This window comes from Crocodylus siamensis, chromosome 2, assembly GCF_052110815.1.
Source record: "Crocodylus siamensis isolate JL-2025a chromosome 2, ASM5211081v1, whole genome shotgun sequence".
Taxonomy (NCBI): Eukaryota; Metazoa; Chordata; order Crocodylia; family Crocodylidae; genus Crocodylus; species Crocodylus siamensis.
The window spans coordinates 279,088,108-279,113,503 of NC_143396.1; the positions used below are offsets into that span (position 1 = coordinate 279,088,108).

At 45.1% G+C, this 25,396-nt stretch overlaps 1 protein-coding gene across 3 annotated transcripts; it reads left to right on the top strand.

The window, feature by feature from the left end:
- Positions 1-13,387: 13,387 nt before the first annotated feature.
- ZBTB42 (zinc finger and BTB domain containing 42) lies at positions 13,388-19,577 on the top strand. 3 transcript variants are annotated; one of them, XM_090034146.1, is made up of 2 exons: positions 13,388-13,473; positions 14,698-19,577. In XM_090034146.1, exon 2 carries the CDS (start codon positions 14,712-14,714, stop codon positions 16,131-16,133), a length of 1,422 nt encoding a protein of 473 aa, XP_089890272.1. In that variant the 5' UTR covers positions 13,388-13,473; positions 14,698-14,711; the 3' UTR covers positions 16,134-19,577. The 3 variants fall into 3 exon arrangements, with proteins under 3 accessions (XP_089890272.1, XP_089890273.1, XP_089890275.1); XM_090034147.1 differs by lacking the exon at positions 13,388-13,473 and adding an exon at positions 13,841-14,060; XM_090034149.1 differs by lacking the exon at positions 13,388-13,473 and adding an exon at positions 14,253-14,412.
- Positions 19,578-25,396: the final 5,819 nt, after the last annotated feature.

A 25,396-nucleotide genomic window follows, 5' to 3' on the forward strand; every position in this document is an offset into this window, starting at 1 on the left:
CACCAAAAAACAAGCTCACCCAGGGTGCCATTTCCCCTAAGGCAGGGTCTGGCAACAGCCCACTTTCTCAGATGCTAACACCTGACAAAGAAGTCTGTTGCCTCTGAAAGCTTATGCCTTGCTGAACAAGCTGGTCTCTAAATTAACACCCAGCCCACTGACCTGGCTAATCACCTCTCAATACAATATTTGTGAGGGGTTTACACACCTCATGTCAAGACCCTAAAAAGAAAGGGTGAACAAAATAAAGCGATGCTCCTGGTGATCAGCTTCAACAACAGAAAAATACTGACAACAGTTGTTAATAAATTATGCAAAAAAGCTGTGCCCCTTTCAACAGGGGCATGAGGATGATCACTTAGCCTCAAAACAGGTGACAGGAGGGGGCAGAGACTAAGGAAGGAAATCCCAGAAAAGACATCTGGAAAGAGTCTGGGCGCTGAGAGGTGGGAGGGAGGCACTCGCCTGCATGCACTGTCACCAAGCTGCCCAAAAAGGGAACTAATATCATTTGTTTGGGATTTGCCTCCCCCTCCCTCAGATTAAAAGGACAGCACCAAAGCAATCTGCTGTTTGTATAGGAACTGTGTCAGAAGAGGGAAGGAGGGCATGCACATGGGAACAGCTGCTCTAAGAAGGCACTTGAAGATTAACCATTTAGGCCTCCCTCTAGTGAGATAATTAAGTACAGGCCTAACTTTAAGCACACGAGTAAGTCCTAATGGCTCTTGGAGTTGCAGCCTGGTTCCTAGGTTAACACAACTATGCACTGCCACTTGCAAAGCCATGAATGAACCGACCAGGCCAAATTAATCCCCTGAAGCCAGGAGGCGTCTTTTCACTGACTTAGGAGTGAGATGGATCAGGCCCTTTTGAACAGCCCCTTCAGCAACAGCGCTGAGAAGATACTCCCATGAGGATTCTCACTGGCTATGCATAAAATGATGTGGGAATACCTGATGGCCAGGTTGATGAGCAAATTGCTACAACAAATAAGTACAGAACCCTTGCAGGAAGAAAGAGTTTGCAGTTGGATCCAAAAAGCTATTTTTGAAAAGGGGGGGGGGAAAAAAAAAGACCAAACAGACTTTAGGCTCAAAAATCCCCTCCCCTGATTCACTTGCTCACCCTGTTTTTCTTTCTGTCTGCATCAACTGCACGGTTTCATATGGCCTTTCTTACGCCCATCGAGGAAGACTCATCACAGAAAATCAAAATGTTTTTCAGCCCATTTTAAAAGGGGCAAAAAGGAGTCCAGACTGGTTTCTTCTTTTGGTCGTTTCAATTACAGGTACACTGTTCATTTACAGCTGCCTCGTGTGCCCTTTCATAGATTCATAGATGCTAGGGTTGGAAGGGACCTCGGCAGATCATCGAGTCCAACCCCCTGCCCTGGGCAGGAAAGTCCTGGGGTCAGATGACCCCAGCCAGATGCCTATGCAGCCTTCTCTTAAAGACCCCCAAAGTAGGGGAGAGCACCACCTCCCTTGGAAGCCCATTCCAAATTTTGGCTACCCTTACTGTGAAGACGACGCATTGCCAAATAAAAATATTTGCCAATCAGCGTTTTAACAGTGGCAGAAAAAATGTATATTATTCTTTGTTTTTTTCTGTGCATAAAACTGAAAAACCCACATTGTCCTGAGCAACGGAGTCTGGCACAAAAAGGGAAAAAACAGCCGAGTGTTGTTCTAGGCCACTCGCCAACACAACTTGAGCAAGTTTGCACTGGCAATAGTTTTCATAGGCAGAGGGTCTGCCTTCAGTGGAGTGAAAGGCTAGCAGCTACCCACCCTGCTCCCAGTTCGCTGAGTCACTTTCCTGTTATCCCTGTGCTACCCAGGACCTCTCACCCATTTACACTTTTTTTTTGGTCTGGTACAAAAATCTGTTTACTTACCACTAACTTCTACTATCGCTTGCAGCCTACAGAAACCTGCACCTACTTGCGAAAACTTCAACATTATCCGTTCCTTTGGGCCTAGTCCTGCCAGCCATCCCTGCTGGAATCCTATTCGATTCCAAAGGACTCCTCGTCTGGGTAGAGACTGCAGGCTCTTGCCTCAACCTATCTTGTTCTTCCAGTAAATACAATTCTGTTTTCCAGCCTCTCTGCAGAACGTAGCCAAACTCACCATTTGCTATTCATCTCAGAGTCCTTTTCATTTTCTTCAACAGGCCAAATTTAGCTGTGGGAGATGTGGGCACACCTTCATTGACTTCTGTAGACTGCACCAAGTTTTAGAAATTCTGGGCACATTAAAGTCAGTGCAAGTTTTGCCCTTGTTAACAATAGACAATGACTTCACCTAAATTGCTTAATAATGGTCACAATAGTCTACACTAATGTTGCAGTCATTAATTCCAGCTTCTCTTCTGTGACACTAATTATACATCCCAATAGTTTTTTTTATTCCCTGACCCAAGGATCAGTCAAACAATAGACTTTAAGCATTCTAAGCTCTTAATTTAATATTAAGCATTTGCATAGTAACACTGATTTCTCATGTACTTCCATGATTCATTAGATCAGAAACTATCCTGAGCTCTATCTCTAATTAACTAATTGTACCAGGATTTCATTCCATATGCTCCTCTCCTGTTCTGTAGTTTGCAAAAAGTACCCATGTATGGGCCATAGAGTTAAAACTACCATGACCTTCCATGCACGTAAAGTTAAATTCACAATTTCATTGCCCTCCATCACCACCTCTATGAAAATATCTCTAGACTTGACTTTTATGTTAGGTAAAATCAACAGTCACCAAATCTGGTCTTTAAATTTAGGGAGAGATTTGAATTGTTGGATCAGAACCTGTTCCTTCTGGTTTGGTCAGATGCAAACTCAGAGGAGGATCATTTCCTGGTTAAAGTTCAGATGTAGCCCAACATGACCAGCTCTCTCAGAAATACCAGTCTCATTCCCTAAACTGCTCTAACCAATACCACCACCTACTATAACCTACATTGTCATCTAACCAGGTATTTATCATTCAGGGTTGTTGTCTTTCATTCCCTAACTATACATAGTAACCTCCTGTGCAATGCAGTGTTGAGTGCCTTTTGCAAGATATAACATACCATATCTGTCCACTTTCAAAATGCTCTTTAAAAATGCCACTTGGGTTGTATTTTCTTGTCATACAGGATTTACACTTTCTGAAAAGACTGAAGACTACTTTTTAATAGATTGACATTTCTTCATATACTCTCACTCATTCTTATCAGTATCTTCCAAACTTTAGGTCACTAAATTCATGTTCTCAGTTTCTGGGGTCCTCAACCTGGGTCCTTGGAGACTTAAGTTTCAATAGCTTAAGCTGGAACCTGCTGATAAACACCCAGGCTAGTTAAAAGTCCATGGGATTTGAGGATCTTGGGCCTTTTGGGATAAGCAGACTGCTTCACAGAGCAAAGTCCTAAAACACAGCCTTTTTCATGTTTACCGTCTCCAAAAAGAGCTCCCAATTTGTCATGAGATCATTTACTTACATACAGTTCAGTGGCAAGGGCATAATATTAAGCAGAGGAATAGTCTGATTAGAGTCAATGCTCCATTTATTTCCTTCACCTTTCAGAGGCCAAGACTCTGCCTTCAGCAAAGTTATACTGGGCGCATCTACACGTGTACCTGACTGCACTTTAGCACATACTAAATGACTGCACAGTAACTACTGTTACTACATAGTCCTGGTGGCGCATGGGTTGTTTCTGACTGTACTGCGCAGTTGCAACAAGTGATTGTGCAGTTGTATTGGTATCATGGCTTGTGCCCGCTGATGCTACATCGCTGTAGTGGTGAGTTATGAGCTACAGCGATGTAGCGTCTTGTGTAGATGTGCCCACTGGCAGCTAAGCACTCTCCTGCCTAGTTTCACTGAGCCACTTTTACCCCTTTTCAGTCTAACAGCTGAACTTTCCTCCTGCCACAGGCTCAGCCCTATAATAGGCCTTAGAGTTCCTAAGGAAGTGATGGCCATTAGTCAAAGGCTTAATGTTATTCATGTGTCTCTGATTCAGCGGATCAGGACCAATATTGGACTCTAACTAAATAAAACCAAAGGTCCCACTTTCATTTTTTGAGCAGTAAATGACAAAATGTATAAACCCAAAGCAGGCCTAATGAAGGAGCAACCTAAGAGTATAATACAAATTCAGAAGCCAAAAAATAAGGGAGTGGAGCAAGCTTCCTAGCAGGGAGCACCTCAGAGAAGGAAGTTCCAGAAAGCTATTTCTATTTACATTTCTTTTATTGCACTATCTGGACTTTCCCTTCAACTGGAATATGTTAGAGGGAAGTGAAGGAACCAACATAACTGCCTTGGCTTCCTGCCACTCTGTAGATCAAAGACAACTGTATTTCTTTTTTACAAGGGAAACAAATCTTCTCCAGGCTGTCCTCATTTCACAACTCCCACTTACCTCCATTGCCTCTACCCTGGATGTTGAACTTTTCTCTCTTCATAGGCCCGGCTACATAAGCCTTTGGCATCCACAGCTCCTTATAAAGTAAGCTGGAGTTTAGAGTGCACCTGCATGGCTGGGTCAGGTCCCGCACCTGCTCAAACCGCAAAACAACTATAAACTCCACAGCATAACTCCTGAGATGTCTTACCTTGTTTCTGCTTTTCTTGCTAGCCTCATCTGTGCCTTCAGCAATAGTAGGGCAACCATATTTCCCTGGTCCCAAAGCAGGATACTCCTCCCATTCCTCCCCCCTGCCCTGACTCCAGTATGCTCAGCTGCCTTCAGGCTCTCAGCTGAACCTGCCAGGAGGACAGGGAAGGCAGAGTGCTGGCAGGAGTGTGTGTGTGTGTGTGTGTGTGTGTGTAAAGGGTGTGGAGGGGGTCCTGCTGAAAACTGGACAAAAACATTAATTTGGTCAAACTGATAGGAGTCCTCGGACAAGTGTTTAAAATGGGATTATCTGGGTGAAAACAGGTCAGAATGGAAGGGAGTGAGAACAGTTTTCCAATTAAGGCATGAGGAAGCCAGCACAAATGTCTTGAAGACAACAATGAAAGGTTTTAAGATGAAGTTAATATGTTTTATGCCTCCAGGCACAAATGGGCTTTTTAATGGAAATGGCAGCTTGGGGAGAGAGTTTCAAGGGGATATGGGCAGTACCAGAAATAAAAGGAGATACACAAGGAAAGAAAAGGAACATGAGCACACACTATGGCTTGAGAGAAGGGCAGAGGGTGTGTGAGGAGAGACAAGTTAGGAGAAGACAGCAGTTTCACTGTGAAAGAATGAGATGACTAAGAGCTGTGAAGGTGTGAGCAAGGAGTACGGATTATATCTAGGAGCCAGTACAGGACAGTAAGATGGGGAAGAGAAAAGGAAGGAGATAACTTTTGCAGCAGTGCTGGGCTGAAGTGAATGTCACAAAGGCAAAGAAGAAGACATTGCAGCGGCTATGGTGTGAACTGATCAAGGTCTGGGTGAGGGCTTTAACCCCGGGAAAAGAGTGCAATGGTCTGCTTCTGTCGATTTTTGTTTTCCTGATTTATGCCAGGCATGTCCACGAGTAAATACAAATAATCAGTCTGAGGCTTGAGGATCTTAGAGCAAAAGCAAAGATCAAGAGAGGGCCAGGAAGGGCCCTTCTTTCTTATCAAACAGTATGGGAAAAGATGGGGCCATTAACACTGTGACAGACAGGGGATATACCTATTAAGGATTGCAACGCTTATTTTAACAAGATGTAAGGCCAGCTATACAAGTCACAAGAGAGGAATTGATCCCACTTAAGAGACCTTCTATAGACAGTGAGAGAGGTGCATCAATTCTCTGCCTCACAAAGCACTGGGTAATAGGTGGAGGTAAAGCTGATTTATCCTAGGATACAACATCTGCTGATGAACTGCTGTGAAAGTCAAGAAGCTGGCACCAGAAGGTCATCAGTATCAAGCCTTTTATGCTAGTTTATGCTATTGCTTAGTAAGTACTTTAATCACAAGATCTCCCTGTTCTGAGGAAGCAAAAAAGACTCTTGCAGTAACTAACACTTTTGTGTACATTGCAGCATTTTCTTCCTGGCGCTTCTAAAATACAAACCCAATGGATTATTAAAATAATGTATTATGTAATTTTAAACACAACAATGCTGGTTAAGACCTTTTTTTTGTAATAACTTGTTTTCTCATTATCTGAAAAATGGGTCATAAATAGATTCCATCCTAACTGTGTTACTTATCTTATCTGGGAATGCAGCAGCTTCTGCTGTAAAGAACTTTGATAGGCCTCGCTAACACTTGATGCCCAGATCCCAAGCTGACATCAATTTGGGCTCTTGCAAATCACTGTTATTTATGGTGTCTCCTTGAAAGCCTTGACGTGCCTGTCCACCATCTTGCATTCACCTGTTATTTTGTTCTGCAGGCAACTGGATTTCTTTTCCAGAAAAAAAATTAATAATCAAAATGTTAAAAAAAAGCTTTCCCTTTAACAATTTTTTAAAAATATGAATGCATGAGATATTCTGAGCATAAATTTCAAAGGAAAGCTGCACATGTTACTTTTGGGATAAAAAAGGGTAATGGAGAAATAAATAATCCTAAACAGGAAGGTATAGGCCGTACTTTATCAAATCCATGCAATTTTTCAGCATCACCAGAAACCAGTGGGTGTGACTTCAATGAGGATAAATGTTGCTGGTAAGGAAGAAACAACATATGTCTCAGAGCTGCAAAAGCCCTTTTTTTACAGCTCTGGAAGACAATGAACACAGGAGATTGCCTATAACAAAAACAGCCAAAAGTCAAAGGTCTCTATTAGGCAGAGCACAGGGGTAGGATCAGCTGACTGGTGCCAGTACAAACAAGCAAACAGCGAGTACAAGTGTGAAAGATAACTGCCTTATAGGAATGCATCCCCAAATCTCAGGAGTGATAATAATTAACAATGAAGGTAAAACAGGTACTGGAGATTAAAAGCTTGGTTGACGGGGATGTGAATCTCCACAGATGCCACTTTGTGCCACCTGTAGCAGAGTGCCACATTCAGTACCTATACCATACCTGTCATCTTTGGATTCTGATTAATAAGAAAATTAGCAACAGAGGGATGCTATGTTGCTAATTTTCTTATTAATCAGAATGAATCTACAATGGAGGCAGGGCCCTACAGTAAACACACATATACGCACACAGGTTTTGTGTGTCATAGCAATATCAATAAAATATTCATGTAATAAATAAGACTTTTATAAGCCTTGCATTACTGAGGCAAAGTCACCCAAGGGCTCCAAACTGGCTCTGACATCTGCTGTAATTGAGGGACAGAATTGCAAAGCTATGAGTAAAGCTAACTTAAGCAGATCCCTTTTTTGCAGACTGACTCAAGGCCATACATTCCTTGTGGAAAGCCATAGCTACCCATTTTGCAACAAAAGCAAGCAAGCTATCTACATCTCAACTTACCTCTGGCACTGTAAGTGGTAGAACCTGAGCTTTGCCCATGGATGTCCGCACCATGGGACCACCCTGCTGTAAATCAAGGATATATCTGTGATGCCTTGGGAGGGCTGCCTGGGAACATCTCTCACCCACCCACTCCTATTCCACTGCGCCAAACCTAGAAATGAGGCAGTGAGGCCCTCCTAAGGATGCCCTGCCCCACCATGCTGAAGCTACTCCCATATTCTTTGGGGAGGGGAGAGGGAAAAGAGAACCAATAAGAAAACCATTTTAAGTTTAAACAAAACACAGATAAAATATTATTCCTTGAGAAACCTTAAAAGCAGTTGTATTGAGTCATATCTCAAACTCAATACCTAAAGTAATATAAAATTATGTATTTTGTTCTCAGTTGGCAAAGCAAACAAAACGCTGGCTTGCATCCACCGATGCATCTCAAGCAAGACCCAGGATGTCATCCTCCCGCTGTACTCGGCTTTGGTGAGGCCGCAGATGGAGTACTGCATCCAATCTTGGGCTCCACAATTCAGGAAGGATTTGGAGAAGCTTGAAAGAGTCTAGAGGAGAGACACGCGCATGATCAGAGGACAAGAGGGCAGGCCTTATGAAGAGAGGCTGCGAGCCATGGGACACTTCATCCTGGAGAAGCGCAGGCTCGGGGATGATTTGGTGGCAGCCTATAAGGAGGGGTGTGCATCAGGATCTGGGGGAACATCTGTTCACCAGAGCACCCCAAGGGATGACAAGGTCCAACAATCACAAACTCCTGCAAGACTTTTTTAGACTGGACATAAGGAAGAACTTCTTTACTGTCTGAGCCCCAAGGCCTGGAACAGACTCCTCCCAGAGGTGGTGCAAGAACCTGCTCTAGGCACTTTTAAGAAACATTTGGATGCCTCTCTTGCTGGGATCCTTTGACCCTAGCTGACTTCCTGCACCTGGGGCAGGGGGCTGGACCTGATGATCTTATGAGGTCCCTTCCAGCCCTAATGTCTATGAAATCTATGAAAATTGCTGAGAAAAGTATAACAGCATAATCACCTTACTAAAATTAAATACTGATAACCTGTCAACAGCTGAAACCCAGTAGAAATTAAACTCTAACAGTTTCTTCTTGATTTTATTGTCTTTCCTTGTTTCTTTCCTTAATTACTCAAGGATCAGGAAATTAACAATGAAATCCCAAAGTAATGGTCTCATAATCAGAAAAAACTGACCTTGTAGCTGTTCTGTCTGAGCATAGATTAAAGGAGCAAATTCTAGATTGGAAAAATCAGAAGTCTCATCTCATCCATACCAGTGAAAAATTTTTGTTAAAAAATATACTGAGTTTTAAGATCACATGGCTGAAGCTACACAAGAGGCAATAGCAGTGCCATGACAAACTCAAAATGAAGATACTGTGGTTGTGGTTTGGTAGCTTGAATGATAACATAAGTTTAAATGGTTCTTCAGAACTAAAGACAAAAAGATTTCTTGCCCCAAGAAGCGTAAAAAATTAAGTAGAATAAATAGACTGCATGTGCCTTCAAATGCATGAAGCTACAAAGCCTGTGGTGGTCAAACCAGCAAGAAAAACCTTTATGAAACTGCAGATGCAGCTTGAAAAGCAAGCAGCAATAATGCTCTGATGCTGGCTGCAGTGTCAGACTGGATATGGGACCATTCTGAAAGTCCTAGAAAGAGAGGTGCTATTACAAGACAGTCTGGTTTTTTTTTAGATCTGTTTCAGATCTCCTGTATCTGGGCAAGTCACTTCCTCATAAATTCTTTGCTAAATACTTGTGGATTTAATGCCACAGGTACTACATGCCTCAGTTTGCCCAATTTGCAAAATAGGGATCAAGATATTATCACTACCTCATTGTGGCCAGACATTCATTCTTGCTCACAAGGCTCCCAAACACCTTGATGATCAATGCTACAGAAAGGTCCATAAAGCTAACCAGTGAGAGTGAGGTTTGGCTGGTAAAACTAAAAAGAACTAGGAAGTACTTAGTGTCTGTGAGCAAATAGCCTAGAAGCACAGTGATATAAATCTGGGTTAAACTGTGAATAACAAATACATTGATGAATAATAATGACAATGATGGCACTAACATCCTTTGTAGTGCCTAGGGCACCACTGTGGTACTGTAAAATACACACAGTAAAAGACAGCCTCTGTCCTGAAGATTTTCTGATCAGTTCAGGACAAACAAGGGAGAGAAGGAAGGAAGTAGAAGCCCCAAGGACAGATCCAGGGGGTTGGTGAAGTTCGACCACCTCCTCACTGCCAAGCAACCTGCAGACACGTGTGCAGTGAGCTCACTGCCACCACTGCAGTGTCCTGGATTGCAAATCCCCATTTGCAAAGTGGAAACTAAGTCACAGGATAGGTTAGAGGCCTGGTCCAGAGTCATTCAGGAAGACAGTGGCATAGCCTCGAAGCAACACTAGGGATCGCAAGTAGGCAAGGTTAAAAATGGGATTACTTTTTAACACACACATACAGAAATCATGCAAAAGGTATCCCTGCTATTTCTCAGAAAACTCAAAATGTGTACACCAGATTGAATCCTGCATCCCAGTGCAGGGCCTTAACTGTGAGAGCACCTTTACTCCAACCTACTTCCACTACGGCCTACGTTCACACAGAAGCCCTCTGCTTACAAAAGCTTATGCCACACACCTCTGATTTAGTTAGTCTATAAAGTCTATAAATCTATCCTGCTTTCTTAATATCATTTTAGCCTGATACCTCATTCCCTGGGGGCCTGATCCTACTTTCCGGTCATATAGTCACACAGCAGGGGCCTGGCCCCACTGATGTCAATAGGACTTCTCCCCGGATTTCAGTATGGCCAAAAGTTCACCCAAAGCCTTTCCGTGGGAGGTACAGCTGGCTCCTAACAGAAAGCAGCTCAAATGGCCAATGTATTCTCCATTTTTTTAGTACAAAGGAGTTTACTTTTGATGGGATTACAGCTAATTAAAATTTAAAATTCAAATTAACTATCTAAAAGGTCATCTTGAAAATCCGGAGGCATCTGGTATTTATCAGCTGACACACAACTAAAGATAAATCCAAGAAAGCATGCCACCTTTCCAAGTGTCATGTTTCAGTCAATCCCTGGTTGCGAGCAGGGGTGAGAGGCAATGAGCAATTAGCAGTGCCTGGGGAAAATGATAATGCAGATAAAAATGGGCTGCTTGACTAGATCCCCTCCCCCCCCAAATATATATATGCATCTAATCTCTTTAAGAGATTGGTGCTGTAGCCCTGCGGCCTGCGAACTGCAGGCTCCATAATCTCCCTCTGAGACAGAAACAAGCCAAACTTTGGGAAAGCACCTTAAACACTGCACTGGATCTGCTTGCCATTGAAGCTGCTGGGATCCTCACTGTCCACAGGGTGTATGGGGCAGGGGAGGGAGGAATCCAGGTTCTGGCTTAGTTTCAAAGCACCAGTGAATTGAGGATGAAGTTAGCCCTATTGTATGAATGACAATTCATAGAGAAGTCTAGCTGGAAGGGACCTCCAGAGGTGATCTTGCCTCAGGCAGGGGGTTGGACAAGATTATCCCTTTCCAAACCATCCTATACAAATCCATTACCTAAACTCTATGTAACCCTCAACCTGACACAACGCAGACCTAACACCCTAACCCGCCACAGGGAAAGCAGGGGAACTGCGGTAGCCAACCTCCTGCTTCTATGAAATGTCGATATATCCTGAAGAGGTGGAGGACCATGGCCCCCGCTACAGAGGAAGGCAACCTCCCCTCCCCCCCAGTGTACCAATCTGGCAGGGAGGTAAAAGTCCTTCCTGGCCCCAGATATGGTGATTGTTTTGACCCTGCGCAGAGGCACAAGGCCCACCCCAGTCAAAATCCCCAGCCTTGACTATACCCATCACCTCTGAGGGAGGCTTAAAACCCCCCTGACAAGTAGCAGACAGGGGGCAAGTGCAACTGGATTCATCATTGGCAATCCCTGGATTCGAGGATAATCTCCATCATGGCTCACTGATGGGTCTTGGGGTGATGCAAGATGACCACCAGGCTACCGCCACCCGCATGGAAATTTGTGGCGGGAGACTGTTAGATTCTCTTTGGTAGCCCTGTCACCACCAGCCCTGGCCCAACACACCAGGGTGGATCGTTTCCTGTGGCAGAAGCCTGCTCATGACTGTTTAATGCAAGGAAGCCAGCGTGCAGAACCAGCACCCACATGCTCTTGACATGGCAGAGATCGGGGCCTAGTGGCAAGGGAGAGCCCTGGACAACAGGAGACCTCCATTTTGCTGCAGCCTCCTTCGGATGTTACAGCCCTTGAGATCCGGACGCTATCTTCTGCCTGTCCTGCTGTGGAGGACTTGGGGTTTGGAGCCTCCCCTCAAGCCTGAATGCCAAGGACATTGGTGATGCATAGGGGGTGCTCGCAGGTGCACGTGAACCCACTGAGCTTGGTGGTGCACGCCCTGCAAAAAGGTGCTGCCACCCTCTGCAGGAGCCTCTGGGGGCATGTGGTGTTCATGGCCAAAGATGACCCTGCCAGGAGTCATCTGAAGATCTGACACAAATCTGAAGATCACTGGGACACACAGCATCTCCACCACTACAAGGTCGTGGTTCACAGAGAGGGCAAGTGGATTAGCTGGCACTGTCCCGGGCCAAATGTTAAATTGGATACCTCCCTGGTACTGCCCAATGGGCTCATCCCTGTGCAGGATCCCAGGAGAAAAGGCCTTGTCCCAGAATAAAATCAGAGAAAATGAAGTTTGAAGGGACCTGAGGTCAACTAGTCCAAACCCCTGCTCAAGCCGGACCGTCCCCAACTAGATCATTCCAGCCAAGGCTTTGTCTACCCAGGTCTTAAAAACCTCCAAAGATGGAGCTTCCCCCAACTAAGTAACCTGTTCCAGTGTTTTACTACCATCCTGAGAAAGTTTTTCCCAATATCCGACCTAAACTTCCCTGCAACTTAAGACCGTTGCTCCTTGTTCTGTCATCTGCCACCACTGAGAGCAGTCCAGCTCCAGCCTCTTTCGAACCCTGCTTCAGGTAGTTGAAGGCTGCCGTTAAATCCCCCCTCAGGTTTCTCTTCTGCAGACTGAACAAGCCGAGTTTCCTCAGCCTCTCCTCACCACTCCTGTCCACAGCCCTCAACCCTTTTTGCTGCCCTCCACTAGACTCTCTCCCACATGTTCCCCTCTGGTCTGGAGTGAGGGGCTTGAAACAGATAAAAACCTGAAAAATGCATGGGGGACAAAGCCTTTTACCCTTGGCTCCTCTAGACGGCCAAGCCCATGGGCCCAGGCGAGGTACCCAGGTGGCTCCCTTCCCCGGAGGATCATGGCTAATCCGAATGAATTCCCATTCAAGCTGCCTGTGGCGCATGCTGTCCCGTGCCTGCTTCCAATGCCAGGGATGATGAGCTGCAGGGAAAACCCCCACGGCTGGGCTGAGGGGATCCAGAGGGTGGCTGAGCAGTGGGGAGGAGATCACTTGGGGACCTGAAGGGGGCTGAGAAGTGGGGGGATCCGGAGGGAGCTGGACAGTGGCGGGGGGTCACTTTGGGAGAGTCCAGAGGGGGCCGAGCAGTGGCAGAATCACTCGGGGGAGACCCAGAGGGAGCCAAGCAATGGTAGGGGGTCCAGAGGGGGCTAAGCAGTGGGGGGGCTCTGGGGGGATGCAGAGGGGGGCAAACCGGGGGGCGTTTGAGGGGGCCACGCAGTGGGGGGATCACTTGGAGGGATCCCGGGCGGCGGCGGGGGTCGCTGCCCGCGAGCAGCACGTCCCGGTGCGGCGCCCGCGGGCTCGGGCCGGGCTCCAGGGGCTGGCGGCGGCGCCGGGGCCGCGGGGACCCGGCGCTGGGCGGCAGCTGGCGGGGGCTATTGTGCGCGCACACACACACACGCACAGGGACACACTCGCACTCACACTCACACACACACACACACACACACGCGGGGCTGGGAAAGTATCGCGAGAGCGGCTGGCTAACAACCTGCTTCACAACACCCGGCCGCTGCTAGGCTGCCGGCGGCGCGGGTGCAGCGCCCGCCCCGGTGAGTCCCGCGGGCCCCGGCCCGCACCCCCGAGCCGCGCGGGACGCAGGGGCGGCCGCCCCCGCCGCGCTGCCCCGGGCCGGCCCCGCAACTTGTGCCCCCCGCGGAGCTGCGGCGCGGGGGGAGCCGGCGCGGAGCAACTTCGGCGGGCGGGGGCGGGAAGTTGTGGGCCGCGCTCGGCGCTATAAATGGGCGGCTGGAACTTTAAAAGGCAGCAAGCTGTGGTTGGCTGGTAGCTCGCTTTGGAGGAACATATGGCATTAAAAGGAGCACAGCTGGAGGTAGCATTTCCAGCGCAGTGAAGTCAGAGCAGCTGACTCTCCAGCTTGCGGTGTAATTAGCAAACCGAGCACTCCCCTCCTCCCCTCCCCGCTCCCTCCTCCCTCCCCTCCCGCGCCCGCTCCCTCCTCCTCCTCCTCCTCCCGCGCCCGCTCGCACTCTCCTCTCCTGCTCGCCCGCACTCGCCCTCCTGCCAGTCTGCCCGCGCCGGGCCGCACCGGCGCCTCCGCGGCGCCCTCTCGCACGCGGCCCGGGGGCTCCCGCCGCCGTCCATGCACCCCTCGCCCCCTGCCTCGCAGCCGGGCCAGGTAAGCCGCCTTGCTGCACCCCGCTGCCCTCTCCTCGCCTCTTGGAGCAGCTCTGCTGCAGGCACGGGAGCCTCAATCCATCCCCCCCCCCCCCCCCCCGCTTATTTCCCCTAACTTTTAGGCCGGGGAACTTTCTCTTGTGCGGGGTCCGTCCCCCCCCCCCCCGCAGCTCCTTTCTGCCCCCCTCCTTGCTCTCTCCCCCGCCGCACAACTGTTTTTGGTGGCCGTGTCCCCCGCGCCCAGCGACGGGGTGGCTGGCGCAGCTCTCCGCAAAGATGCCCCAAGTCGGGGAAGCCAGGAGGGCAGAAAGTCCAGTTATTTTGTTCGCCAGCTCTCAAGGAGACAGACAAAGGTAGAAGGGGCCGCGGCTCTCGTAGCTTTTGTTTACTTGCGGTCGAGTTTTTCCTGTTCGGCGCAGGTGCTGGAGGATGAGAAAGGCGCTGTGTTATTAGTTGCAGTTTGTTTGGGTGGTGTTTTGTGTGTGTGCGTGCATTAAAACTATTCCAGACAACAAACAGGGAACGTTATCTCCAAGGCTGTTTCTCTGGCTTGTGTTCCCCAAAAGCCAATCTGTTTGTTACAGCTGCTGGGAGGCTTGAGTTTACAGTGGCATTCAAGTTTTTCCTGTTTTGAACAGGTTATGAAGGAAGAATGGAGTTTCCAGACCATAGCCGCCAGTTGCTGCAGTGTCTGAGTCAGCAGCGTCACCAGGGCTTCCTGTGTGACTGTACTGTTTTAGTTGGAGAAGCTCAATTCAGAGCGCACAGAGCTGTTCTTGCTTCTTGCAGCATGTACTTCCATCTTTTCTACAGGGACCAGTTAGACAAAAGGGATATTGTGCATCTGAACAGTGACATTGTCACGGCCCCAGCCTTCGGTCTGCTGCTCGAATTCATGTACGAAGGAAAGCTCGAGTTCAACAGTCTTCCAGTTGAGGATGTGCTGGCTGCAGCTAGCTACCTTCACATGTATGACATTGTGAAAGTCTGCAAGGGCAAGCTGAAAGATAAAGAATTATGTCCGGAAGAAAAGATTAATGATGAGGCAGCTAATTTGGAAAAGGAAGAGCATTTTTTAGACCCAGGAGTCCACGAATTTGACCCAGGAAGCGAACAGAAATTCAGTGCTGCAGAATACGAGAGAGCAACATGCAAAGAGCGGGTCATTGGTCACCCTGCCTGGTCCTCTGATCTTATAAGTGTCAGCTCTGTGTCTGCAGAGGCAGAATCGTGCACCGCAGCAGCTGGAAAAACAAAAGCTAATGTCAATAGTTCCACAGGACCTTTGTCCCAAAGGTCCGTTAACCATACCCTGGCTTCAAGTGATGTGGACTGTGCTCTGGATTTGTCTTTCAAGCCTGTGCCTGGGAGAGATTCTTTACACCCCTCCTACGTCTTTGGACAGCTGGCTTCCGACAGCCAGCAGCAGGGTACCGAGCCACTTGTTAAAGATGAACAAGACTTGCTGTCAGATCAGGAGGACAGTGAAGCAAGGAGTCCAGAGAGTCAGCATTTTGGGAATTCAGCCAAGAGCCTAGTGACAGGGTTAGGACACATGTTCACAGGAAACGGCAATTCTCATGCGAGGGAGGATGATATAGATCAAGACAGGGATGAGAGTGAAGATGACATGGATTCCTCTGATATCTCCTCCTCAGGTGTGCTCGTGCCCCCCGGGCACATATGCATTTGCCCCCTCTGTAGCAAAGTGTTTCCCAGCCCGCATGTCCTGCAGCTGCACCTGAGCTCTCACTTCAGAGATAAGGATGGCTCACGGACCAGGCTGTCCCCTGATGGGTCAGTGCCCACCTGTACGCTTTGTGGGAAGACTTTTTCATGCATGTACACCTTAAAGAGACATGAAAGGACTCATTCGGGTGAAAAGCCTTATACCTGCGGCCAGTGTGGAAAGAGCTTCCAGTACTCCCACAATCTCAGCCGTCATGCGGTCGTACATACGAGAGAGAAACCGCATGGGTGCAAATGGTGTGAGAGACGCTTTACACAATCTGGTGACTTATACAGACACATTCGAAAATTTCATTGTGGCCTTGTCAAGTCCTTGGTGGTTTGAGACGAGGTTTTGGGTTGGCTTTTTTTTTTTTTTACTATTTAATATGCCCTTAATACGCCTCTTCTCTTCCCTCTCCCCCTTTCTTTTTCTCCCCCTCTCCACCCAACACTTTTTAAAAGAAAACAAAAAGGTAACTTTTTCTTTTGGTCTTTTTGGTGATACTCACTTCAGGTCATGTTTAAAAGATGCATAGGCATGCACTTCAGAGGCCTTTTAGCCCCACTCCTTGCCCTAAACTCAGTCTCCTAGGTCTTCTCTTGCTCCCCTGTGGTATGTGACTTCTACAGCATCCATGTGAAAATGATCTTAAGTTATTCTGCAGTGACTTTTTTTTCTTTGCTTCTGTCTGTCATACTTTTATGCTCCTGTTTTTTTTTCCCCTTTTAGTTAGTTAAAAAAAATGGTAAACTGCCAAGATCTGCTTTTTCTGATACCATTGCGTTCCCTAAATATTATATGTATTGTGTACGAACATGTCGGAGCTGAACCATGGTTTTACTCTGAGCAGAAGGGATTTTGCCCACTTAACTCCACATGTCTCAAGATGGGAATACAGCCACTCAAAATTTAGACCTAGGAGTGGTATTAAATTGGCCCGGTTTTTAGGAAGGTTCCTCAGATTGTCTGTGGTACAGTTTGGCTTTTGATGCTTGCTAAAACATCAGAAGAGTTTTGCAGTCAATGCTTACCCCTAATTGAAAAGTCTTGCTTTCCGACTTCAGACTACTAAGAGAGAAATTCACGTTTCTTTCCCCACACATCCTCCTCCATGGACTTGTCTGTTGAATGGCACTAAACCACTTTTGAAATTATATGCGGATAGAAAAATGCTTCTGTCCATTTATATATTCACTCCTTCAGTTGCAGAAGAGTATGTAGTAGAGTACATATGAAAAATGAGGATGCTTTCCCATCCTTATCTCAATCTCACATGGAAGGGCCAGTTTTGGTCCCATTGAAAAATGCCTCAGTAAATGTACAATGGGGGTGCAAGCTTGGGTCTGTAATAAGTGATGTAACATTGCTCATATGCTGGGGAATATTTAAGAGCTGCCACACAGTGTCCATGGGAGGAAATGGGGTGGTATATAATAATTTTTTTTTTTTTCTTTTAGAGATATGAGATTACTGGGACCTCTGAGTTGTTCATAGGGTCTTTTAACATGATTGGTATCATTATAGCTTGTTTGGTTTTTTTCCTTTTAAGTTTCGTAGTCCAAGTTGCTGATCTTAGCTGAGGGGTTTCTTGGTTTATATTCTGTTAACACTGGCAGTTACCCTGTGCCAATTTTGTGCAGTCCTTCGGATTTCCATGGGATGGCACAAATTCAAGCCGGTTGGGATAGTTAGCTTGGCCAGTCAGAAAGTAAAAGTCAACTTTTTCCTTTGTTTTTAAAATTTGAGACTGCCTGTAATTACAAGTAATTTAATTCCAAATAAGTTAATTCAATTATCTGCCTAATAGAACATCCTTTGGTCTGTGCATGTCAGTAAATATCAGATCATGCCTTTCCAGTTGAAGTATCCATTCAAGATATAATTAGCTTGGCTTCACATAAATTGTAATACCTGTGGATTTTGAAACATCATTCCACTGGGCTAAACTTCTACCCACTCCCTTATCAGCAAAATAAAAATCATTATTTCATCACTCCTTAGTGACACTCCTGGAATTGTATCTTGAAGCTTAATTTATTTTTAAAAAATATGAAGCACTGAAGTGATTTTCTTAAATACTGTACTTCAAAGTACCAGAGTTCAGCCTAAAAAAAGGAAGGAATTCTTCAGCATTTCCCCTTAAAATGTGTTAAGTAAGCACTACCTATGTAAACAATATAGTTTCAGCAATGTAATTCTGGTATTGATTGATTGTGAAAGTACTTTTTTATTATTCAGAATTTCACTTGTTGCAACCTCCTCTATTACTATTATTATTATTATTATTATTATTATGATTATTCATCTCTTGAACTATGAATGTACATGTAATGTGAAATTTTATTTCTACTCTATTTATAGGTTATCTTTTTTTTTAGTCTAACTTCACTGTAAAAATTTTTTTCTGAACCTGTTACATGTGGAAGATGTGGGAGAGTACTGTATCTTGGAACATAAGTGGATTTGGTACTGTGGTCTTATTCTACTTAATCACTTTTTTGCTGTGATCAGAAATAGCACTGAACAAAATCTGCTAAAATTAAGTTATTTTTCTTTCTACTAAAATTAAATTATTTTTTTTCCTGATGATACTTGATATAGTATTTATTAGAATTTTTGAAGTGGAATTATTACTGTTAAATGTTTTTGGGGGGTTTCTTTTTTTTTTTTTTTTTTTTTTTTTTTTTTTTTTTTTTTTTAGAAACAAAGTTAATCTACACTTTAAAATCTTACAGCAATTTCTTTTCATGTTGTAAAGTGAACAACTAATACAGTAGTGGTTTTATCTATGCTTGTAACGTTTTTCCTAGTTTTTGCATTTTTGTGATACTTTTGTTGAATTTCATTTTTCACTACTTTTCATAATATTTTTTGAAAGATCAAATAATCATTTAAAATGTGCCATAAAAGACATCATTAGTATATGGGGACAGGGAAAAGTTGAAACAAGTTTATATCTAACTTTAGCCTAGAAATAATTAATTCAATTAATGCTATGAGCATGCTCTGTACTTCAGTGAAAATGGGGCAAAAGTAAGAAGCACGCTGGGTTTTTCTTTTACTGCATCATTCATGCACTGTCCTTTTTCATAATGTAGTGTTTTTATCCCTGAACTTCATAGCTTGAATTTCTAAAGTAAAGACGTTTGCACTTATTTTTATTTTAAGGTGACTTTTTTTGGCTATCTTTGTTTTTGCATTTTTTTAAAGTTGCAATAGCTTTGAGCATGTCTTCAGAATGGTTCATTACTCTGCAAGGAAGTACTAAAAACATTGCACACTTAGGTTTGTTTTTCATGAAATATTTCACTGTGGGGTAGTTCCATTCTCTATAGAGAAAGCTACTGCTCTGAATTTTAAACACTGGATTTGTCTTCTACTACAAACAAATACTGTGAAGTTAATGTAAAAATCATCAATATTTTTAATTGTTTTTAATCTTGGTGCAGTTCAGATTAAATATGTATATTTAAAGACACTAATTTTTGTGGGAGAGTTTTATAGTATACAGTATGTAGAAAAGCTATTGGAATGGAATATATTTTATAAAAATGTTCTATCACTGTTTTATAGTGAACTATTTTTTTTCTTCAGTGTTAGCATAATGCTGTTTAGTCTAGATAAGACAATCGCAGAAAGAGTGACTTAAACTATTGTTAGTGCTTAGTTTTTGTGTGAAGTTTTTGTTTGCAACTGTAATGGTATGTACTGTAAAATGTGACAATCGTGATTAGGATTGTTGTCTTTATAAATTTACACAAAATAAAAATGTGCTAGAATTGTAAATTGAGTGTCTTCCCTCTCTGACTGACTTGTACAACTTGCAAGTGTCCCTGGTTTCATTTTCTCTTTAAATGACCTAAATGTAAAAACTTACTGTCTGTATGTCTCTCCTCCTTGCCAGACTACTTGGATTATGAGACACTTGGGATATTGCTGTTCTTGTTTCAGAAGGCTGTAGACCCACCATTTGATCCTTTACTTGGTTGCTGATGAGAACTAAGTATTCACACTTTGGTTCTTCTATTTTCAGTTTCCTTCCTATATTGAACCTCATTCAGAACCTGCTGATGTGAACGGGAGTCTCTCCATTGATTACAATGGGTTTTGGATGAGGTTGGTATTGAGCAATTTTCCCTTATGCCAGATCCTTAGTTGTCCCATATTTTCTTTTAATGTTTCAGGCTGGACATAAGGAAGAATTTCTTTACTGTCTGAGCCCCCAAGGTCTGGAACAGCCTGCCATCGGAGGTGGTTCAAGCACCTACGTTGAACACCTTCAGGAGTAAACTGGATGCTTATCTTGCTGGGATCCTATGGCCCCAGCTGATTTCCTGCCCTTTGGGCAGGGGGTGGGCTCGATCTTCCGAGGTCCCTTCCAGCCCTAATGTCTATGAAATCTATTTTAAAATTTTATCTCGTCTATTATTGTAAGCCGTTCTGCAACCTGCCTTTAGTGGGAACGGGAACACACATCTAATAAATGAAATTAAATATCAAGAGCTGTGTGGTCTTCAGCTGAGGACATAGTTACCTTTGGTATCTCATAGGGGGAAATTAGTCCTGCTGGCTTTAACATGGCTACTCATGCATAGTTTTACCTAAATGTGAGGAGTCTTACTGAAGCCAACTGGACTACTTGCCTACACGTTTACTTAAATGCTTAAATATTGGTAAGCTTGAGGCGTTTCAATCTGAACTAGTTCCACTGAAATCAAAGCCAGGACTCCTGTTGATTTAAGTGAGAGTTGAAAATGGGGCTGTTTAAAGAAAAAAAAAAATGAATGCAACATGCTGGTTACTTTTGGAAGAGACAAAAGTAAGCTGGGTAGTGGTGTCTTGCTTATAGAAACTTCCAAAGCAGCATTGCAGAGAGCTGTTGGAGTATGTAATGGTGGCATGAGGACCATGCTTTTTGCCTTTTCTTTGGTTGCAGCTTCTTTATTGCAAGAATCTGATGAATTTTGCATTCAAACGCCTTTCCTGCCTTGCAGCGCTTGAGTGCCTCCTGTCTCGCTCTGTAGGGAGGATAGAATGCTGTTGCAGACGACTCTGAATCCTGCAGCACCTGGCTTTGAAGTGATGCAGTGTTGGCAAGTTTTGTACAATGTTGCTGGATATGTGGCCACCACTAGAGGTGAGTGAGTTCTGCTGGAGAAGATTCTTGCAGCTGTTTTGTCTGTACAGCATCCTATGATCTCATTCTCTCTGTAGGTAAGTGGATTCAGGAGTTTGTTCTCAAATAAGCCTAAATGCATTCTGACTTCAGCACTCTGCTGGGCAAAAATGTGCTTTATGGTCTGCTAATGCAATCTGTCAATGCATCCTGCCAAAATGAGGATAGGAGTCTGCTTTTCTGACTTGGCCATTCTAGTCTATGTTTAGAAAAATGTTTTGTATTATTCTGGTACTCCAGAGTATTGCACCTATTGTTTGATAGCACATGTAAATGCTAGCATCATAAAGCTGTCAGAACAAAGTTTTTGTAAAGGGTCTAATAACAAGTGAAACTACTTTACATGACTGCTTTACATGTTAACATGCCTGCCAGTTAGCAGGCACTGCAGAAGTGTTGCTGTCAAATATTAGATGAACGAGTGGTGGCTAACTATAGGCGGCAGATAATGTCATGAACTAAACTTTGCTGGAATATACAGCATACTCTTCTGCTCTCTACATATTTAGATATCTAAATAAAATAAAAATGAGGGAAGGGACCATGCTGGGTTTCTGTATCTCCTTGAGAGGTGAATTCACCGTCTGTGGATTCAGTCTTGCCGTATTGCCAACTCTCATGATTTTTTGCGTTGTTCTTAAAGTCTGCACTTCGGAAACATGAAAAAACTTAGCTCTTTCATATATGCATGTATACTACTGAGTGCAACATGTGTGCGACTTCGAGGGACTGGGGGACCTTATAAGACCTATACTGCCTTATCCCATGATTTCTTGTCATGTATGTATGTGAAAAATCACGGGAGTTGGCAATATTGGTCTTATAAGGACTTATGGTTGCCACTTCAAGGAACTGGGGGTCTTTGTTTACTCAGTAGTTTGGAGTTGCTCTGGATTTGGGAGGTCCTGAGGAGCAACTAGTACCCTCTAATACTGCGTAAACCAAACTGTATTGAAAAACACAATGTGACATTGGCATGTTGTGGTACCGCAGTTTGTCCACTTACATAGTTCACACTACGAAATGCCACCGTGCAGGGCAGAGACCACAAATGAATGACTTGGTTCCAGCTGAACAGATGTGGCACGGGATAGAATGTCCTAGCCCAAATATAGCTACTAGTATTTTGCTTTCGTCGGTGATATTGCAGGGACTGTGGGGACGCCATGATGTGAATTCTTTAGTCTTTTGGATTTGAAATGGTGTATAAGCCTGCACGTGAGCATTGACTTCTTTTTAACAAATGAAGCTCCTGAACCTTATATGCATGGTGAGCTGAAGTAGCATCCCTGTGAAGGAAAAATGAAAGCGAGGGAAATCCAACACCAAATGTAACCGGGGGACAGTATTTTGCAGTTGTTTTGAAGACGAATCAAATTCACACCTGAAGTCTGACTGAGTCAGTCATTTGCTTCTAGTGGGTATGAAGTTAGTGAATACTTACCTGAGGAAGTAGCTGTGTGCTTGGTAATTAAACTTAGCCATTTCTGTACGTTCATTGGAGAGTTCAGTACTGTCATCCTAGTGACTGGTCATGGACTCTGGATATTGTTGCCTCGGGCTACATTTGCCAAGTTTTCTGTCTGTGCAGTCTTGTGGGTATTTTTCGTTTTGCTGTACGTGTTCCCAACTATAATATGAAGCGGCAGCTGTTAGCTATGGAAAGCTATGGCAGGTGTGGCCCGGAGGAGGTAGTATGCATAGGGCAAAGCTAGTGTCGAGTAAAATGGAGCTGACCTGCAGTGCAGTCAGTCTGAAAACGTTTTGTCCTGGAAGTGGGATTGTGAGCAGTACCGCTGGTAGCCAGCCTAAAGAACACTTTGTCTTGAATCCCTTCATGTTTATTCTGGGGAAGACCTGGCAGCAAGTACTGCCGATTAAGCAACTTGGTGCAGAGATGTTTCTCCCTCTCTTTCTTTCTCTCTCTCTCTCGTAGGATGACAGAGATTCTGACTTCTTGCTCATTTTTATTAATGTAGATTAGAGGGTGGTGAGGCGCGGCAGAAGAATGCAAAGCACTTTAACAAACTGGAAAACCTACGTGCATGAGTTGCAAAGCTGTGAGCAGTTCTTGACTGGCACTGTTCATCCAAATTAAAAATATTTGCTCTCCCCATATAGAAAGGAGAGAGAACAAACAATCTGGTTATTGTTACCTTTTCCTGTTTGTTCTGTTCAGTACAGCTGTGTACTTCTGTACACAGCTGGCTTGGGCGCCCATTCAGAACAATCTGTCACAGAAAATAAAAATACTTGCCAACCTGGCTTTAACAAAAAAAAAATCATTAATATTCTTTGGCCTTCCTGTGCATCAAAGTGACAGTCCTACGTTATCCCAGCAAGAGGAGCCTGGCACAGGCAAGGAGAAAAGTCTGGTGCTGCTGCAGGCTGGCAGCCAAGACATTTTCTGCAGGCCAGCGCTGACAACAGTTTCCACAGTCAGAGGGTCTACTCTGACCAGCTAGCATCCAAGCACCCACTTGAATGAACACCCAGACCTTTGCCCACCCACTTGGACTGTTCCCCTTTGCCAATTGGGTGCTGCTTGCTTTTGTTTTTAATAGTCTCCTCCTGGGACAAATTATATTTGAACTGCCTGGGGGAAGAGCCCTTGGAAACAATGTTTTCAGCTGCTCCTGTGTTAACCCACCCACCATATTAAGCAAATGCAAGACTTTCCTCTGGGTATTCGAGTTCATTTCATGCTCTGTCTAACTGACAGTGAGTTTCTTGTGGGACATGGGCTGTGTTTTTGCATTGTGCCATGCCAAGAACGCTGTTGGCAGTTAACAAACATTATAGGAGCCTGGGGACTGCCAAACCAGAACAAAGTAGTGGACCATCACGTCCTACATCTTGTCTCCAACAGCAGCCAGAACTAATGCTTTGGAGGGCAGCAGAAGAAGGCAGATGTGGAACAATCCACCTCCACATTAGGTCTCTTCCTCGTCTCGAATACCTAAGGGACAAAGCACAGCTTTTACAGTGATCTTAAAAATGCTTTCCCCAGTTACCCTATTTAATGACATCTTGATGTCCATGTTACTATCCAGTCCCTTCCTGAATCTTGCTGACTTTTTGCCACAGAAAGGGATCAAGGCTAATGACACCCTTGATTCTCTAGTTCTTTCCAACCCGCCCCCCGAATCTGGAAGCAAGTGTCTTGCTGCAAAATGAAGTCTACAAGCCCAGTTGAGTTGAAGTTCTGCTTCCTAGGTTTCGGATGTAGTAACGCAAGGCGTTTTCACTTTGAGGGAGCTGAGGCTGTATCTAGACCTACTCCGTGCCAGGCAGCCATGTCCTCTGGTATATCGTGGTGCTCTACACGTGCTCCTTCCATCTTCCCAGTTGGAAGCAGTGCACCCGTGTGGTGCTGAGGCTAATTAGCCATGATGTGTGACCATGTCACGCATGCATGGAAGTGGCTGTCCTGTTTCTGTGTGGGAGATGGCTCTGGCTTGGGGGATGAGCAGCATTTGAGTGGTGATTCTGGGCAGAGTAAGTTTGTGGTTTAGATGCAGCCAACGTTCACTGAAGCCTTGTATTCAGGCTGCTTCTATCACAAAACCGTTCGGCCCAGACATGAGGTGCCCACAATCCCTCTCTCCCTCTCTCTTTTTCCTATCCAGGTGAGGTTAAGAGTCAGGTGAATGTGTAGGATGCTTTCAGGCAAACTGTGTGTTTACAGAGTCCATGAATGTGAGCCAGGAGTCTAACATTCAACCACACAACTTCCTTTGCTGAGAGCATGTGACCTACATATTGCAAAGTGTGTGTAGCTCATTGGAGGTATTTGGTTACTCCGTGTCCTTTCAGCAATTAAAGCGAACAAGCTGGGTTGGTAGGGGATGAGAGCCTTTCATCTCTAAGGGCATGTGTGCATGACACTTTAAAGCAGGTTTAATGCTTTTGCACTGCTTTAATGGTGTTGGTGTTTGCATGCGTTGGTGGTGTATTGTGCATTAATTCCAGCTGCTGTAGCACATTTGGCTGTGTAATGCACCTTAAATGACTTTGGAGTGCAGCAAACTAAAACACCTCTGAGGAGTTTTACTTTGCCCTACAGCTGTGGAGCAAAGCACCGGGCTCCGCGTGGCTCAGGGCCTGTGAAGGCAGCCCATGCAAGCAGCCTGGAAGCGCCCGGGAAGGCAGGCTCCACCAAAGCGGGGGGGAAAAAAGCGGTGAACCTGATCTTTTTTTCCCTGGAGCCTGCCTGCCTGCATGGGCTTCACGGGGACCTGGTCCTTCCCTCCATGACTGCTGCACCCCGGGACTGCCTGAGCTGGGTGGGTGCCACTGGAGGTGGGGAACGCTGCAGCTGTGGAGGGAAGCACAACCCCTCGCCCGCAGCCCAGGGACTGCTCTGCCCGCTGGCAGCTTGCCGCTCCCTCCCTGCCACGGGAGAGGCGGGTAAGACATGGGTGTACAC